Source organism: Salmo salar, chromosome 01 (assembly GCF_965601325.2).
Source record: "Salmo salar chromosome 01, fSalSal1, whole genome shotgun sequence".
NCBI classification, from domain to species: domain Eukaryota; kingdom Metazoa; phylum Chordata; class Actinopteri; order Salmoniformes; family Salmonidae; genus Salmo; species Salmo salar.
Genome location: NC_138291.1, coordinates 24,233,343 through 24,252,849, shown reverse-complemented (window position 1 = coordinate 24,252,849; position 19,507 = coordinate 24,233,343). Strand labels below are relative to the sequence as shown.

General features: G+C 40.5%; 1 protein-coding gene across 2 annotated transcripts; it reads right to left on the bottom strand.

The window, feature by feature from the left end:
* Window positions 1-1,670: 1,670 nt before the first annotated feature.
* syf2 (SYF2 homolog, RNA splicing factor (S. cerevisiae)) lies at window positions 1,671-11,658 on the bottom strand. 2 transcript variants are annotated; one of them, NM_001140340.1, is made up of 7 exons: window positions 11,630-11,658; window positions 11,117-11,212; window positions 10,826-10,951; window positions 8,728-8,845; window positions 6,052-6,142; window positions 3,882-3,980; window positions 1,671-2,954 (listed from the first exon to the last, which is right to left on the bottom strand). In NM_001140340.1, exons 1-7 carry the CDS (start codon window positions 11,645-11,647, stop codon window positions 2,789-2,791), a joined length of 714 nt encoding a protein of 237 aa, NP_001133812.1. In that variant the 5' UTR covers window positions 11,648-11,658; the 3' UTR covers window positions 1,671-2,788. The 2 variants fall into 2 exon arrangements, with proteins under 2 accessions (NP_001133812.1, XP_045570147.1); XM_045714191.2 differs by lacking the exon at window positions 11,630-11,658 and adding an exon at window positions 11,590-11,628 and having other exon boundaries at window positions 2,381-2,954.
* Between the last annotated feature and the right edge of the window lie 7,849 nt (window positions 11,659-19,507).

The window sequence follows — 19,507 nt, the reverse complement described above, 5'->3', positions numbered from 1 at the left end:
CGCTCTTATCTAATCAATCTTCAAAGAGAATAACTTCCAACAACAGCCGTTTGGCTAACCCATCACATTCTCTTGTAATTGTACGAGGAAAAAGCTTGTTCATGTGATCTCTCTGATGGAAAAACATGACACGGTATCTGTAGGTCATTGCCTGCTCATCAGGCACATGATTGTGGATAGGCCCAATAGTGAAAAGGGAGAGGAAATACCTATAAAATGTATGGTGCTGCCCATTTAAGACCACTAAAGATAACTGCCAAAGGTGGCTCTCCATGAGGCTAAAATGCAAAGCACTATCATAGTTCTATAGCCTTAAATGTAACCTGGTTATTTCATGTTTTGTAGTATTTATTTCCTTTACATCACGTGTCAAACTCATTCCACAGAGGGACGAGTGTCTGCGGGTTCTCTCCTCCCTTGTACGTGATTGATGAATTAAGGTCACTTATTAGTAAGGAACTCCGTCACCTGGTTGTCTAGGTCTTAATTGAAAGGAAAAAACAAAAACCAGACATTAGGCCCTCCATGAAATGAGTTTGACACCCCTGCTTTACATCTTCAGCCAATATCCTCAGGCTGATCAGAGGATAATCCAAAAGAAACAACCCTCACCTGAGAACCAAACCAGGTCCCAACAACTCTGCACAGTAGAATCAAATGCCAAAGAAGTGATTGCCCTAGTCAAATAACACAAAAGGATTCCAATAAATATAAAAATCCAATAGGAAATCGTCTGATTTTGGAACCTATCCTAGACTTTATATCCTGTAGGATTTTATCCAATAGGAGCACAATATCACTGGTTCCAAAATTTGATAGGATTTTTGTATTGGATTCCTATACGATGCTATAAGATAAAATCCTATAGGATTGCAGTCCAATAGGACTGGTTCCAAAATGTTATGCTATAACAAATACTATAACAATACAGCGACTCAAAAACCGCATACAAATAGTTAAAAATCCAGCGAGCGAGTCATCTGACAGGCAAAATGTGCCTAACAGTAACTGTTACTATAATTTCTTAGCTAGCATAAAAACGAGTGGATAAAATGCTGCAGTTACGAAAATGTGACTAAAACATTTCAAACTTCGTCAGGAAACAAATACTGTACTCACAGTGAAGGATAAAATAGTTAGAATAATAATGTTAGAAAACCGGAGATTCCCTGCACAGCCACAGTTGGCGAGCTAAACTTGGGTGTTAGGATAATTAACGCTGCAAGCTCACGTTAGTTGTGACGTCAGTCACTCTTAAAAGGACAGGCTTTCTTACAGGTGAATAAATCAGAAATGACAGTCACCAGTCACTCTTAAAAGGACAGGCTTTCTTACAGGTGAATAAAACAGAAATGACAGTCACCAGTCACTCTTAAAAGGACAGGCTTTCTTACAGGTGAATAAAACAGAAATGACAGTCACCAGTCACTCTTAAAAGGACAGGCTTTCTTACAGGTGAATAAAACAGAAATGACAGTCACCAGTCACTCTTAAAAGGACAGGCTTTCTTACAGGTGAATAAAACAGAAATGACAGTCACCAGTCACTCTTAAAAGGACAGGCTTTCTTACAGGTGAATAAATCAGAAATGACAGTCACCAGTCACTCTTAAAAGGACAGGCTTTCTTACAGGTGAATAAAACAGAAATGACAGAACTGATCGATGGAAATGTAGTAATTAATGCTGTTGTATTGTACTGGAACCAATGACAAATTATTACTTAATGGGTTCATTTGAGAAAAAAAAGCTATAATAGCATTCTGATTGGGGTGACAAAATCCTAGAAGACTTATCAAAAATCTATAGGATTCAATCAAAATACTTTTGATTCCCAATAGGAAATAATTAGTCAAATACAATTCCAATAGGATTCTGATACAGGTGACACAAAATCCTACAGGATTTTTTGACCAGGGTATAAAGCCCCCACACTCCGTCCTCATCTACCAAGAAATCATAAACAACTTGTAAATATTTTCTGGCACGCTAGCCTTTGAAACACCTCTTCCCCATCTTATTACCAGAACACATTCATTAAGTCTGACGAAACATTACACAGATGTCTGATTCAAATGACAAAGGATGAGGATCAAATTCTATTCGTGTTTATAGGACCCCCACATCATATTTTTGAATAACCCATAGTGTGCATTAATACAGAAGAGAGAAACTGAATATAGCATGTGAATCTGTTGACAGTCTTTGATCTCATTTTAGGTCACAAGCCTCTCCTAGCTCATATTCTGCTTGGGGGCTTAACAGAGATGAGTGATAACGCTGAAATTGTTTAATTTGTTTATCCCCTCGTGCACCTACACTAGCACATTCTTCTGCTGGCATAACTAATAAACACAGTGTAGCCTTAAGGTGAATGATAGCGTTTCATTCTCACGGCAAGCCACCCCCCCCCCCCCCCCCCCCAACCCATACTGCAAGCAGCAATCTGAGGGTAAGACTTACAAATCAGCTATATTACAAAAACGTCCGTTTTTTTAACACGTGTTCATACACACGATAAACATTGACAGAAAGGCAGAAATAGCATTAGAAGATTATTCAGGTTGTACTCTAGCCATTCCATGATTCACAGTGTTATAGTAACAATACAGTAAAATATGTTATAAAATGCCTCTAAAGAAATGTCAGCGTCAAAATACAAACTTAGATCTCAGATACGTATGCATTGTGACCAACTGAAATGGGTCCTGTAACCACAGTAACTAATTATGGCCTTCAGTTACAACAAAGCAGTGGAAATGGTAGCGCCCATTAGATTGACCAGTCCAGTTAGACTGCTGTGCCTCTCTCCAGATTCTGCTTGATCTCGGCTGTGTATTTGCCATAGAACCGCTCTGCCTTCTTGTTGAACTTGGCGTTCCTCTCATTGATGTAGTCAATGTCTGCGTCATCGTTATAGGCCCTGCGCCGGCTGTATTTGGCCCGCTTCTCAATCCTGTGAAGAACAGCAAAGGATCCGTGTCAAGAAAGCAAAAAGGACACAACTTACAAACCAAAAGAATGACAATCATAGTATAAAAAAACTCATTCAGTCACTGAAAATCTGACCTCTCCAGAACGACTCAATCACACACAGGCAACAATCCCTAAACGAAGACAGTCTACAAGTTCATAATTATGCCAAAGCACCAATGGAAAACCTTACTCTTCTACTCGAACACACAGGCTGGCACACACAGTCACTTTTCTAACTCACAGCCTTAACTTAGTGTCTTCAAAGCAGAGATGTGCGTCATGCTCTGGCAGCTCCTTCCCTGTCTAATCTCTCACAGGAGCATCACTAACACAAGGCCTCCCAAAAATAGTTTAGCACTGAGAGGAGAGAAAAGATAAAGGCAAATGTAACCAAGGGACGCTACGGAAGGGAATAAGCTGGTCAGGTGTGAGGGACTTCAGGACTTGACCTTAGCTGGTATGGAAGGTCTAACGTCCAGCTCGACTGCTCTATTCCATGGCCATTCTTTTGAACGGCACGCCATGCATTACTTTATTGGGGAAAATCTGTTCTGGCCAATTTAACACCAAATCATGCAGATGCAACAGAAACTAGGGTAATCTAAGGGGTGAGAATCAGAGATGAGGGCTCATTAACTAGGCCACATATTCTTTCTAAGTTTTCCAGCACCTCCCCAGCAGGAGATACCATAAAAGAGCCTTATCAGCCAGTCCCATCAGGCTCCCAACACTGGGGTTCATTCAGTAGGCATCAGATATGCCCTGGTTTCATGCACGCACATGTCTGCCTCTCCCATTCACAGAGGGTTCTCACTCTTTCCACAATTGGACCTTGTTTTGGACTCCAGTGCATTAAATGGGAGGTCAGAGGAGGATAGGATCTCGCTCTCGTCTCTGTTACACTTACTGTTTCTCCACATCCTCCACCATGCGGTCGATGCCCTCCTTGGATGGGACGTGGGTCCCATGGATCAGGCTGTTGGATGTGGGGTGGAAGTCCTCGCCACTGTGAGACAGAACAGGAGAGTCGGTTAACACAATATCAATTTTAATGATTCTCCTCAACACCAACCATCTCTTCAAGCTGAATATGTGACCCATCTCTATGACTGGAAACATTATGCTGTAGTGTAGTGCACCCTTCACAGCTCCACATGTGGCAGCAATTAAGGCGGAAAACCTGTGGGTTCTGAACTCATCTTCGGCTGATCAAGAAAACCCACCATAACTACAACCATACCGTTCCTCTCTGAGCGTATGCCTCACATTGACACTTAAGACATTCAATTATTTTGTGACAATGTCAAAACTAACCATGGGGCAGGAGTGGGGCACACTGCCTGACATTTAATTGAATCCTTTGTGCACATGATCAGTGAAAACTGTGTGATAGTATCGTCAATTATCCATTTTACGCAATTAACCTGTTAGGGCTAGGGGGCAGTATTGACACGGCTGGATAAAAAACGTACCCGATTTAATTCCGGTTACTACTCCTGCCCAGTAACTAGAATATGCATATAATTATTGGCTTTGGATAGAAAACACTCCAAAGTTTCTAAAACTGTTTGAATGGTGTCTGTGAGTATAACAGAACTCAAATGGCAGGTCAAAACCTGAGAAGATTCTGTACAGGAAGTACCCTGTCTGACCATTTCTTGGCCTTCTTTGCCATCTCTATCCATTACAAAGGATCTCTGCTGTTACGTGACACTTCCTACGGCTCACATGGGCTCTCAGAAGGCGGCAAAAAGCTGAATCGTGGCTTTGCAGGCTCTGGCTGAAAAAAAGTAGCGCATTTGGGTAGTGGCTGGTTACAGTACTGTGAGACTCAGGCGCGTGCCCGCGTCGACCGAATGCTTTGTTTTCTTTCCTCTGTTTACCTAAACGGAGATTCCCGGTCAGAATATTATCGCTTTTTTTATGAGAAAAATGGCATAAAAATGGATTTTAAACAGCGGTTGACATGCTTCGAAGTACGGTAATGGAATATTTAGATTTTTTTTGTCACGAATTGCGCCATGCTCGTGACCCTGATTTACCATTTCAGATAGTGTCTGGAACGCACGAACAAAACGCCGCTATTTGGATATAACGATGGATTATTTTGGACCAAACCAACATTTGTTATTGAAGTAGCAGTCCTGGGAGTGCATTCTGACGAAGACAACAAAGGTAATCAAACTTTTGTAATAGTAAATCTGACTTTGGTCAGGGCTAAACTTTGAGGGTGTCTAAATAGCTAGCCGTGATGGCTGGGCTATCTACTGAGAATATTGCAAAATGTGCTTTCACCGAAAAGCTATTTTAAAATCGGACACCTCGATTGCACAAAGGAGTTCTGTATCTATAATTCTTAAAATAATTGTTATGTTTTTTGTGAACGTTTATCGTGAGTAATTTAGTAAATTGTTAGTAAATTCCCCGGAAGTTTGCGGGGGGTATGCTAGTTCTGAACGTCACATGCTAATGTAAAAAGCTGTTTTTTGATATAAATATGAACTTGATTGAACAAAACATGCATGTATTGTATAACATAATGTCCTAGGTGTGTCATCTGATGAAGATCAAAAGTTAGTGCTGCATTTAGCTGTCTTCTGGGTTTTTGTGACATTATATGCTAGCTTGAAAAATGGGTGTCTGATTATTTCTGGCTGGGTACTCTGCTGACATAATCTAATGTTTTGCTTTCGTTGTAAAGCCTTTTTGAAATCGGACAGTGTGGTTAGATTAACGAGAGTCTTGTCTTTAAAATGCTGTAAAATAGTCATATGTTTGAGAAATTGAAGTAATAGCATTTCTAAGGTATGTGAAAATCGCGCCACGGGATTCAACTGGCTGTTGCGTAGGTGGGACAAATTCGTCCCGCCTAGCCCAGAGAGGTTAAAACATTTCATAGTACCCGTTTTATGGGGGAAACAGTCTTTGAAACATGTGCCTTTTCAAAACCAATATATAGGACTTGTGCTTGAGGACATTGGGAAGCAACCCTGCACGGTCGACTCATTGGAGACAATATCAAAGACACTCAGTAATGGAAAATGAGAGAGGAGTTTTATAAGGGGGCTCCGGCTCACCACTGCTCTCGCTGCCTCTCGTAGCCGTCCATGTCTGGTTTGATCTGTTTGGTGAGGCGCTGGTACTGTCGCAGCTGGGCCTCCGCGTAACCTGCGGGCCAATGGCAGCAAACAAGAGAGGTTATAATTACCGGAACAAACGACAAGCAGGCGCAAAGCTCTGTGACAAAACCTGCGTCTGGTTAGGGGAGATGAGGAGGCCGCTTTCAAGCCCCTCTGGTGATAATTTTCTCCCCAGAGGTTTAATTCAGAGACGTTTTGATGCAACAGATGGCAGCCATATTTGGGGAACGCAATGATCCCTTTTGGCAGATTAAATTGGAGGCAGTTAAAAATGATTTATCCCGAGGGGTCTTTACACGCACCCAGAATTCCGTTACAGAATACCTTGGTACAGGGCTGCCCTGTTGTGGAATGACAGTACCACCTACAGTAGTCGTCTTCCACAATGTAACTTCTGCTGTAGAAGTCGACCGATTAATCAGAATGGCCGATTTCAAGTTTTCATAACAATCGGTATTTTTGGACACCGATTTGCAGATTTTTTTTGTTTTACACCTTTATTTAACTGGGAAAGTCAGTTAAGAACACATTCTTATTTTCAATGACGCCTAGGAACGGTGGGTTAACTGCCTTGTTCAGGGGCTGAACGACAGATCTTTTACCTTGTCAGCTCGGGGATTCGTTTTTGCAACCTTCCGGTTACTAGTCCAACGCTCTAACCACCTGCCTTACATTGCACTCCATGAGGAGCCTGCGTGGCAGGCTGACCACCTGTTACGCGAGGGCAGCAAGAAGCCAAGGTAAGTTGCTAGCTAGCATTAAATTTATCTTATTAAAAACAATCAATCTTAACATAATCACTAGTTAACTACACATGGTTGATGATATTACTAGTTTATCTAGCGTGTCCTGCGTTGCATATAATCGATGCGATGCCTGTTCATTTCTCATTGAATCACAGCCTACTTCGACAAACGGGTGATGATTTAACAAGCGCATTTGCGAAAAAAAGCACTGTCGTTGCACCAATGTACCTAACCATAAACATCAATGCCTTTCTTTAAAATCAATACACAAGTATATATTTTTAAACCTGCATATTTAGTTAATATTGCCTGCTAACATGAAATTCTTGTAACTAGGGAAATTGTCACTTCTCTTGCGTTCCGTGCAAGCAGTCAGGGTATATGCAGAGGTTTGGGCCGCCTGGCTCATTGCGAACTGTGCGAAGTCCATTTCTTCCTAACAAAGGCCGTAATTAATTTGCCAGAATTGTACATAATTCTGACATAACATTGAAAGTTGTAAAATGTAACAGCAATATTTAGACTTAGGGATGCCATCCATTAGATAAAATACGGAGCGGTTCCGTATTTCACTGAAAGAATAAACGTTTTGTTTTCTAAATGATAGTTTCCGGATTCTACCATTTTAATGAACAAAGGCTCGTATTTCTGTGTGTTATTATGTTATAATTAAGTCTATGATTTGATAGAGCAGTCTGACTGAGCGATGGTAGGCACCAGCAGGCTCGTAAGCATTAATTCAAACAGCACTTTCGTGCGTTTGCCAGCAGCTCTTCGCAATGCTTCAAGCATTGCGCTGTTTATGACTTCAAGCCTATCAACTCCCGAGATTAGGCTGGTGTAACCGATATGAAATGGCTAGCTAGTTAGCGGGGTGCGCGCTAATAGCGTTTCAAACATCACTCGCTCTGAGACTTGGAGTAGTTGTTCCCCTTGCTCTGCATGGGTAACGCTGCTTCGAGGGTGGCTGTTGTCGATGTGTTCCTGGTTCGAACCCAGGTAGGAGCGAGGAGAGGGACGGAAGCTATACTGTTACACTGGCAATACTAAAGTGCCTATAAGAACATCCAATAGTCAAAGGTATATGGAATACAAATCGTAGAGAGAAATAGTCCTATAATTCCTATAATAACTACAACCTAAAACTTCTTACCTGGGAATATTGAAGACTCATGTTAAAAGGAACCACCAGCTTTCATATGTTCTCATGTTCTGAGCAAGAAACTTAAACGTTAGCTTTCTTACATGGCACATATTGTACTTTTGGAGAAGAAAGTAACACTTTGTTTTTGCATTATTTAAACCAAATTGAACATGTTTCATTATTTATTTGAGGCTAAATTGATTTTATTAATGTATTATATTAAGTTAAAATAAGTGTTCATTCAGTTTTGTTGTAATTGTCATTATTACAAATAGATAAATAAAAATAAAACAAATCGGTATCGGCTTTTTTGGTCCTCCAATAATCGGTGTTGAAAAATCATAATCGGTCGACCTCTATTCTGCTGCATTACTGACTGGCCCTTGTGGAGTTGGTGACTTCAAAAACAACCAGGCTCTACAGCACATTATTGAAGAGTCACACTTTCCACTTGTATCTCCAGGCATATCTTATTTTAGATGATAGCATAAAAACAAAAATGGATTGAGGATGTACAGCATGACATACTGGTAGATGCTCTCCAAGCACATGATTGAATGGCCCTCAGCTAAAGAGGCAGACCTTAGCTCTTCCTGACCATGTGGCCTTACCAGTTATAGCTTATAAATAGAAAGCATAGTTTTTCTTGTTCAGAAAAACTGACCAGCTGAGGCATAGCTGTCCAGTTCGCTCAACAACAAAAAAAAGAGTAATCTCTCTCACCTGAGAATCCTGGGTCAGGGTTCTTCTTCTTCTTCTTTCTCTCCCACCGCTCAGCATCCTCAGCACTGATCTCTAGCAGTTTCACCCGGTCATAGTCCTCCCCTTTGGCCGCACACTCCTGAAATCCCACAGACACACACCAAGTCACTAAACAGCAACAGTGTGCATACAATTACTAGATAACGTTACTTATTAGAGGTCGACCATTTAAATCGGCTTGGCCAATTAATCGGGGCCGATTTCAAGTTTTCATAACAATCGGTAATCAGCCTTTTTGGACGTAATTATGGCTGATTACATTGCAATCCACGAGGAGACTGCGTGGCAGGCTGACCACCTGTTACGCGAGTGCAGCATCAAAAGGACCTTGTGGCTGCAAGGAGCAAAGGTAAGTTGCTAGCTAGCATTAAACTTACCTTATATAAAAAAAAAAAAAAATCATTCTTCACATAATCACTAGTTAACTACACATGGTTGATGATATTACTAGGTTAACTAGCTTGTTCTGCGTTGCATATAATCAATGCGGTGCCTGTTATTTATCATTGAATCACAGCCTACTTAAATCATCACCCGTTTGGCGAAGTTGAACAAAAGTGCATTCACGAAAAAAAGCACAAGCGTTGCACAAATGTCCCTAACCATCAACGCCTTTCTTAAAATCAATACACAATTATATATTTTTATAAACCTACGTATTTAGTTAAAAGAAATGCATGTTAGCAGGCAATATTAACTATAGGAATTGTGTCACTTCTCTTGTGTTCAGTGCAAGCAGAGTCAGGGTATATGCAGCAGTTTGGGCTGCCTGGCTTGTTGCAAACTGTGTGAGGACCATTTCTTCCTAACAAAGACCGTAATTCATTTGTCAGATTTTGACATAGTTATGACATAACATTGAAGGTTGTGCAATGTAACAGCAATATTTAGACTTAGTGTTGCCATCCATTCGATAAAATACTTAACAGTTCCTTATTTCACTGAAAGAATAAATGTTTTGTTTTCGAAATTATAGTTTCCGGATTTGACCATATTAATGACCAAAGGCTCGTATTTCTGTGTGTTTATTATAATTAAGTATAGGATGATATTTGATAGAGCAGTCTGACTGAGCGGTGGTAGGCAGCAGCAGCCTCGTAAGCATTCATTCAAACAGCACTTTCCTGCGTTTGCCAGCAGCTTTGAGCAATGCTTGAAGCACAGCGCTGTTTATGACTTCAAGCCTATCAACTCCTGAGATTAGGCTGGCAATACTATAATGCCTATTAGAACATCCAATAGTCAAAGGTATATGAGATACAAATGGTATAGAGAGAAATAGTCCTATAATTCCTATAATAACTACAACCTAAAACTTCTTAACTGGGAATATTGAAGACTCATGTTAAAAGGAACCACCAGCTTTCATATGTTCTCATGTTCTTAGCAAGGAACTTAAACGTTAGCTTTTTTACATGGCACATATTGCACTTTTACTTTCTTCTCCAACACTGTGTTTTGCATTATTTAAACCAAATTGAACATGTTTCATTATTTATTTGAGACTAAATTGATTTTATTTATGCATTATATGAAGTAAAAAAAAAGTGTTTATTGTTCATTCAGTATTGTTGGAATTGTCATTATTACAAATATATAAAACAAAAAATATCTATATTTTTTTTATAAAAATAAAACAATTGGCCGATTAATCGGTATTGGCTTTTTTTGGTCCTCCAATAATCGGTATCAGCGTTGAAAAATCATAATTGGTCGACCTCTATTACTTATCTATTATCCTAAGGTACACAACTTGCAGTTGACTTCTGACATCCTGCTCTCTGTCATCAGCCAACAAAAAAACATTGTCCTACACATGTGACGGTTCATCCAGAAAGCAGTGCCTCTGTGATAATAATAATGTTCAACATAGCTGTGGACATCTGTAGCTCAGTTGGTAGAGCACTGCCTTAAAAATGCCAGGATAGTGGGTTTGATTGCCAGGACCACCCATACGTAAAATGTATTCAAGCATGACTAAGTTGCTTTGGATAAAAGCATCTGCTAAATGGCATATATAATTAATAGATTATAATTAAGTCAGTTGATGAACATGTACCTTTTTCTTTTCATCAGTCATTAGTTCCCACTCCAGACGGGCTTTCTTTGCCTCCCAATTAGTTGGTAGCTTCAGTCTTTTGTCCTCCTCCACAACCTCCTTGTGATTGAGCTTGCGCGCTTCATTCTGCAATGGTTACCACAAAATACATAAATTCCAGAACGTGAATACAAAGAATACAGATCCAAGATATACCATGTAAACTCAAGCTACTTCCAAACTCAAATGAGGAAATGCTTCATATGACGTTACTAAAATGTGTCTGAAATGGGATAACTTTTGAACACAGACCCTTCTGAAATGCAGTTCACGGAATTTTCGTAGTCTCTCCTCTCTTTTCTGAGATGAAGCACTCTCGGTCTGTTCATCACTGACCGACGCAGATACCTATGGAAAATATCATAAACATTAGCTAGCTTTTTAGCTAACGTTAATTAGCTAGCTTGCATAAAGTACTAACTCGAATGTCGGATCCGTGCTGTACCTTACAGTGGCAAGACAAAGCAAGGTAACGTTTTCTACGTATCATGCTAATCCACTACAAACATCAAAAACTAAAAGCAAATTGAAAACATATAAAGTTAACTAGCTAAGAGTTCGAAAGAGAATGGTCTGAAATGCTAGCAAATTTGCTAACGTTAGCTTGCTAATGCTATTAGCGCTGGCCATTAGACTGTAAACAAAGACAGGAGTACTCCATTGGGTACACTAACACATTTCAAATGCCATATTTATTTATCTTCATCACAAATAATGAAAAACACCTTTTCATTATTGAAGGATATCATTCGTCAAAACACCAACCTCAAAACAAGACGCCATCGTTGAGCTGGCAGGCAGGAAGTTTTCACTCTGAATGTCGGATGTTACGCAATGAACGGAACTGCACGTCGTCATATACATTTTCAATCAAATATTTAATATTATTTGTATATTATTTAGATAAAAAAAAATACATAAAACCTATCATAATTAGTCATAAGGGTAAATCCAATAATGGGCTACTGTCCTGTCATGGTGTCAATACGATATTCAGTAGCCTAATACATTGATAGGTGGATAAAAAAATCACCTTGTTTTCACTCCACACATGTGTATAACTCATTCATTATCTCCAGTAAGATACTACCACTGACCTGAGAACATATACAGTATCAGTCAAACGTTTGGAAACACCTACTCATTCAAGGCTTTTTCTTTATTTTTTCCTATTATCTACATTGTAGAATAATAGTGAGGACATCAAAACTATTAAATAACACATATTGAATCATGTAGTAACCAAAAAAATGTTAAACAAATCAAAATATATATTTATATTTTAGATTCTTCAAAATAGCCAACCTTTGCCATGATGACAGCTTTGCACACTCTTGGCGTTCTCTCAACCAGCTTCATGAGGTAGTCACCAGGAAAGCATTTCAATTAACAGGTGTGCCTTGTTAAAAGTTAATTTGTGGAATTTCTTTCCTTCTTAATGCGTTTAAGCAAATCATTTGTGTTGTGACAAGGTAGGGGTGGTATACAGAAGATAGCCCTATTTGGTGAAAGACCGAGTCCATATTATGGCAAGAACAGCTCAAATAAGCAAAGTGAAACAACAGTCCATCATTACTTTAAGACATGAAGGTCAGTTTCTTCAAGTGCAGTCGCTAAAACCATCAAGCGCTATGACGAAATTGGCTCTCATGAGGACCGCCACAGGAAAGGAAGACCCAGAGTTACCTCTGCTGCAGAGGATACGTTTATTAGAGTGACCAGCCTCAGAAAATGCAGCCCAAATAAATGCTTCAAAGTTCAAGTAACAGACATCAACTGTTCAACTGTTCAGAGGAGACTGTGTGAATCAGGCCTTCATGGTCAAATTGCTACAAAGAAGCCACTACTAAAGGACACCAATAAGAAGAAGAAACTTGCTTCAGCCAAGAAACATGAGCAGTGGACATTAGACTGGTGGAAATCTGTCCTTTGGTCTGATGAGTCCAAATTTGAGATTTTTGGTTCCAACCACCGTTTCTTTTTGAGTCGCAGAGTAGGTGAACAGATGATCTCCGCATGTGTGGTTCCCACCGTGAAGCATGGAAGAGATGTGATGGTGTGGGGGTGCTTTGCTGGAGAAAACTGTCAGTGATTTATTTGAATTCAAGGTACACTTAACCAGCATGGCTACCACAGCATTCTGCAGCGATACGCCATCCCATCTGGTTTGCACTTAGTGGGACTGTCATTTGTTTTTCAACAAGACAATGACCCAACATACCTCCAGAGAGTGTAAGGGCTATATGACCAAGAGGGAGAGGGATGGAGTGCTGCATCAGATGACCTGGCCTCCACAATCACCTGACTTCAACCCATTTGAGATGGTTTGGGATGAGTTGGACTGCAGAGTGAAGGAAAAGCAGCCAACAAGTGGGCCCCTGCATGACGCAGCGGTCTAAGACACTGCAACTCAATGCAAGAAGCATCACTGCAGTCCCTGGTTTGAATCCAAGCTGCATCACATCCAGCCGTGATTGGGAGTCGCATAGGGCGGCGCACAATTGGCCCAGTTTCGCCCGGGTTTGGCTGGGGTAGGCCATCATTGTAAATAAGAATTTGTTCTTAACTGACTTTCCTAGTTAAATAAAAAAATACACATTTTCATATGTGGGAACTCCTTCAAGACTTTTGGAAAAGCATTCCAATTGAAGCTGGTTGAGAGAATGCCAAGAGTGTGCCAAGCTATCATCAAGGCAAAGGGTGGCTACTTTAAAGAATCTAAAATATATTTTGATTTGTTTAACACTTTTTTGGTTACTACATAGTTATTTCATAGTTTTGATGTCTTCACTATTATTCTACAAAGTAAAAAATAGTAAAAAATAAAGAAAAACCTTTGAATGAGTAGGTGTGTCCAAACTTTTGACTGGTACTGTATATTTTTTCAAAGTTCTGTAAGAATTGAGGATCAAGTAACAATGTCACTTATTGGATATGTCAGGGCATCCAGGCATTAGTTACACAAACAATAAAAAAGGTTAAATTATGAACAGATAGAGAGAGCTATCTGAGTATTCACCGTAGCTATTGTGTCACTGTGTGAGAGCCAGGTCTATTATCGTGACGCCATGACAAAAGTCACTGCTTTGCATCTTGAATTTCATAATAATGTCTTTGTGTTGAAATTATAACCAGACTTTTACTTTTTTTCTCCTAATGTTTAATCAAACAATGGTGTGATAACAGATATGACTGGAAATAATAGAAAGCATGAAAGGTCAAGCGTAAAGTCAGACATCAGTTTTCCACACTGACAGAGACCAGAGACCATGACAGTGACTGTTGATTTGTTTGAAGTCTCAGTTATTATGCTCTTTCACTGCACAAAAAAGGACAGCTCATGCCAATCAACAATACATCCCTTTCTTGGCAAATTCAATACAGTATGCAGTAAGCCTTGGCCTGAATGTATTAAATATGATTTTAAGTTCTGTTCTTTAGACAATAGTGAACCCTGTTTAATGGCAACTTTAGCATGTTTGACTTGCCAGAATGGATGTATTCCCTATTTGATTGCATTATACTAATAGAGCTCTTTTTGAGGATGTAATTAAGTGGAGTTTATAGTCTTAGATTAAAGCATCCTCTAGATCACAGGCAATGTTAATGGAGTGATGCATTTTCACTGGGAACCAGATGGGAGCACATCACAGCGAAGCAAAACAGCACTAAAGGAATGGGCAGGGCCCTGCCATTGCTGTTATAAGAAATAAAAAAGAGGGCAAAGTGCATTAAAAACAACAGCAACTGAAAGACTTTCTATTTCAACACAAAATGGTGGCTTGCAGAACATTCATCTTGATATAGTGAAGGAGAAAGTAATCTAACACAGGCTTTTAGGAACAGTTCTTTTCACTCCATGTTATCCTTAAATTCTGGCAAATGATGATACACGTGTGAGTATCTGCACTTTTGAATATGAGCGTGTGGCTTGTTCTCTTTGTTGTTACTCAAGAGCAATACATCACTCTAGTGCCATTAATATCTTTCCAGATTTTGACACGTTGTACATCATAAATACACTCACACAGGCAAGCACACACACACACACACACACGCGTGCACACAAACACGCACGCACGCACGCACGCACGCACACACACACACACACACACACACACACACACACACACACACACACACACACACACACACACACACACACACACACACACACACACACACACACACACACACACACACACAACACATTAACCAATAACTTCCTTCAGGAGTTCTCCATTACAAATAACTTGAATGGGTGAACACCCCAAATCAATGGAAGAATGTTCTCAGAGAGGGAGCGAGAGAGTCCATCCATGTTCCAATGTGAAGGACTATTTCTCCTCCAACACTTCTTGAATAAATCACCATCTCATCCAGAGCTGTAAAGGCTGATTAAAGCAGCTCACTCAGGACCATTACTCTAATGACACTGTTTGGAGATCAGCTTTAGAGACAACATATCAGACAATTACTCCAAGAGCCAGGAGGACACCCATATTGTGTTTACTGGAAGTGTCCATCTGGACAAAAGGCATGTTGACGCATACTGGGGATTGCAGTTACCAGGCACGCCACCTCCAATAGAGCTGGGTTAGGGTGGACAAAGATGGCTTATTCTAGAACCACCAGTGTCAGTCTTTTCTATGGGCATACAGGAGAGTAGGCCCCAGCAGGGTTCAAATTCTTGACTTTAAATTAGGAACCCTGGCTGGCCCTGTGTCCCTGGGTCCCACAGCCCTCCAATAGAGAGACTCAGCAGTTCTGTCACTGCCTGTTAAGGGATGTTAAGCCCCCATTACAGTAGGAGATGGGACGACCATGGCTTTGGGCCACCCAAAAAATGCTGAACCACCACTCTTCAATATTAACTTTTCCAGTCAGGCAAATCGGGCCTGTAATAGGGTAATTTGATATGTGCAAATACAAGGCACACTTGCAAAAATGCTACAGGGGACATTTATAAATATGGCATATAGGAGAGTACTTCATAATCTTTCCTGATTCATAAAACAGCACATTATATTGGTCTTATTGGCTACCCACCACTGCTATATGTTTTTTACATGGGGAAATGCATTTGGCTTGTGTTGTTATCTTCCTTTAATAACCCACCCCCTTTTCTCTAGCCCAGTGATATCGCTCCGGGGGCAGGGCCTCTCTGCATGAGCAGCTGCCTCACATCTGGAACTTAATATAAACATCATGGCCAATAAAATCATTCCATTTCCTTAATTACTATTCCTGTCATTTCCGCACTAAATGAAAAGTTATTAATTCTGGGCCAACACAAACACACTCCTCCAATATGAGGAGCTACTCCTGAAGCTGCATCACCCCGACTACAGAGCGCTGTCACTGGGCTGGAAACCCCACATGTAAGGGATCAAGCCCCCCCGTGTATGTGCGGGGATAGGAGGCCATGGTGCCGCATATATTAATGGAACACGAAATGGCGTCTTGTTTTCCATCCCCACCAAATCCACCACTGAAGCCAGTAAAACCATGACAGGCGCAACCACTCTTGTTTTGTCTCTCCCTCCCTCCCTCCCTCTTCTTCTCTCTCTCTCTCTCTCTCTTTCTTTTTCTCTCTCTCTCTCTCTCTCTCCCTTGTTCTTTCACTGCTTCTCAGTATGTTCAACACATGCCTTTAATGACCGACCTACCGTTTTTCTCTCTTCAGCTCAGTACTTCTCTTTTCTCCAAAACAATTTTTCACTCACTTCTTTCACACACTCTGACTGTCCCAGTGTTCCTCCCTGTCTGTGTGGTTGCTGGTGAAGGTGAGATTCTCTGTGGTGATGACAGCCATGGCCCTGGTGGTGGCCAGTCTAGTGACCAGTCTGGTGGCCAGCCTGTGCCCATAAGTCCAGAGGTGTTAAAGCAATTCTCCTTCTTGCCTGCCCCAGACACGTGTTGGAAGGAAATCACAATCTTTCACAGTGTCATATGTCCCACACAGAATTATCAACGGAAACCAGCTCTGCAATATGTCATTATCATCTCTTTCTAGCAGTTGTAATGTGTCCCATTGATTTCACGGCTCCCACTGCCTTCAGGCATAGCCAACGGGCACAGATGAATGGAGGCTGCACATGGATACATAGATGCATCTCCTTGTAAAAGGTGTCACACCAAATGTATCTTTGCATCTGCATACGTACATGGTGATGAATGCTTGACACACGTTAATTTCACCCAAAAGCTTCACTGTCCCTCACATTAGTATGTTTTGTATGATGGAAATGAATGTTCTGATTCTTCTTGAACCATTTTATTATCCACGAGTGGAAAAGGATTAAGTGTGCGATATAAGAGAATTTAGAGAGTGATTCATGCACAAAGATGAATGTATGCACTCAAATACCACTGGTTTTGTAGTCAATGCTCTTTCTGCACCACACACTTACATTCCCAATTAAAGCCCATTATGGTTGTTCCACTAGAAACGACCACGGAGAGCAGCACCACGGACTCAACATTGTGGGTAAACAGATGTCTCTTGTGCTGTCATGCAAAGGAACTCAGGCTAATCCACAAACTTTATGATCATAATTAGGGGAGAGTGGGTTGAGCCAAAGGGGTAAGTTGAGCCACCCTTGTTTCTAGGAAACCATAATTTGACCAAATATTTAGGAAGAGGTCAACATTTCATGGAGTCTATGAAGGAAGAAAAGTGGTAAGCAAGTTAGGTCCAAAAAACAGATTTTCACCATGTTAAATGAATTTATTGTGTTAGAGGTTTCAGAATTCTTGTATCTAAACCAAAGTAGATCATTAAGATTGTTCTATACATCAGTTGGGGTCTCCATAAGCTTCAATAAGAGGTCCTAAACCTACAAGAAAGTACATCCTTGTAGCTGTGTGGGCTAATATCGTCAAAATGTTAGCCAAAATGAGCCAATGGCTGTGGGGTAAGTTCAGCCAATGGTTGAGCCCATTGCAAGTTGAGCAAATTGAAGAGTTTTCTTCCCCGGCATACTGCAAAGCATTATCACTGGGATATGAGGTAACAACAGGGCCTAAAAGTGTTTTAAAAAAGTACAACGTGTTTGTTAGGTGTTAAGCTTGTACTAAAATATATTTAAAACGATTGAAAGACAAAAAAGCGATTGTGATTGTGTTGAATTGTGTTTGGGAAATAAAGATAGACATGATTTAAAAAGTTAGTGGTAATACAAAAATGTGTAGGTGGCTTAATTTACCCTGTCCCCATAAGTTGTGTATGAGCCAAGAGACCACTTTGTTTGGACAAGCTATGTTTTAAAAACTGTAATATTTACATTAATACTGATTATTTACGGGGATACACAACATCCTGAAATATACTGTATGCAGATATCTTTGTTAGAAGAATACTATATTTCCCTTGATGGAGTGATGCTGAATGTAAAAAATAAATAAACTTACTCAACTCTCCTCTACTGATCAAAATGAAAGTCAGAGAGCAGCCTTTATTGAGGACAGCAATACAACAGAAAATGGAATTTGAGAGTTAGAAGTGTGGGCATTTGCTTTTCTTGTTGAGCAGATGTCTTACTGGCCCTGGGGGGATGGGATGCCCGTGACCACAAGAGGGCGACATACAACACCCTTAATGAGCAACCATGTGTAATAGGGTAAAAACCAAAACCCTATAGTTGATATTACACAAGGTGAGATAAAATGTCCATTGTGATTCACTTTTAAAGGGCCATTCTCAATCAATAAAAAGATATCATAAACAGGACATGTAGTGTGGCTCCATAGAAATAAGCCCACCATTATTTTTTCGAACTCATCAAAGCTTAAACCATTAATAGATTTGGATGCGTTGCACTGATGAAAGCAATAAACGAATTCATAAACACACAAGTTCAATATAGGTGTCACCCGGTTGCGCGTTGACAAAAGTGTCATGTGTTTACGCATCTCAGTTCCCATCGTCTTTCCCCACAAGCTTAATTAGATATTACAGTTCTCACTTGGCTTCACAATACTCTGTTGTGGACAGCTGCGTAGGAACCTGGCCTTGCCAACAGCCTCTGGATATACAGCTGTGTGGGGAACAGTCCTTCCTATCTATCCTTTGGTCAACGCAGCAAATCAGGCCCAACATCAAACCAACCGACCGCGGAACACACACAGCAGTTTCCTCCCATCAGAACATTTGGAACAGTAACAAACCATTTTACATGTAAAAAAAAAAAGATTGGTATTTTTATCTCCAGTTCACACCACCACCAATGATATAATATTCAATCTGGTGATGTGCAAGCTACTGCCTGGTTGCTTCTTTGACATTCAAGTGGTAAATGAGATCTTCCTTTAAGAACAACGTTATCAATTATTAATTGAGTTTTCCACAAGTTGTGGAGGCTCATGACCACTTGTTTAATGTGCAACAAGCAGGCCTCCCTCTAAACTATTGTCTTTTACAAGAAATTTGGCTTGGCCCAGAAGACCTTTACAAACGCTCGACAGATGCACTATTGGGAGCATCCTGTCAGGCCACCGCCTGGTATGGTAATCGCACCACTCACAATCGCATGGCCCTCCAGAGGGTGGTACGGTCAGCCCAACGCATCACCGGTGGCACACTGCCTGCCCTCCAGGATATCTTCAGCACCTGGTGTCACAGGAAGACCAAGAAGGACATCA

Excerpts from the sequence above, each read along its gene's own strand:
- syf2 (XM_045714191.2), bottom strand. The coding sequence starts at position 11,613 with ATGATATCCTTCAATAATGAAAAG. Across the intron at positions 11,213-11,589 it reads TATCCTTCAATAATGAAAAG|GTATCTGCGTCGGTCAGTGA; the intron begins GTGTTTTTCATT and ends TATTTTCCATAG. Across the intron at positions 2,955-3,881 it reads GTGGAGGATGTGGAGAAACA|GATTGAGAAGCGGGCCAAAT; the intron begins GTAAGTGTAACA and ends TGTTCTTCACAG.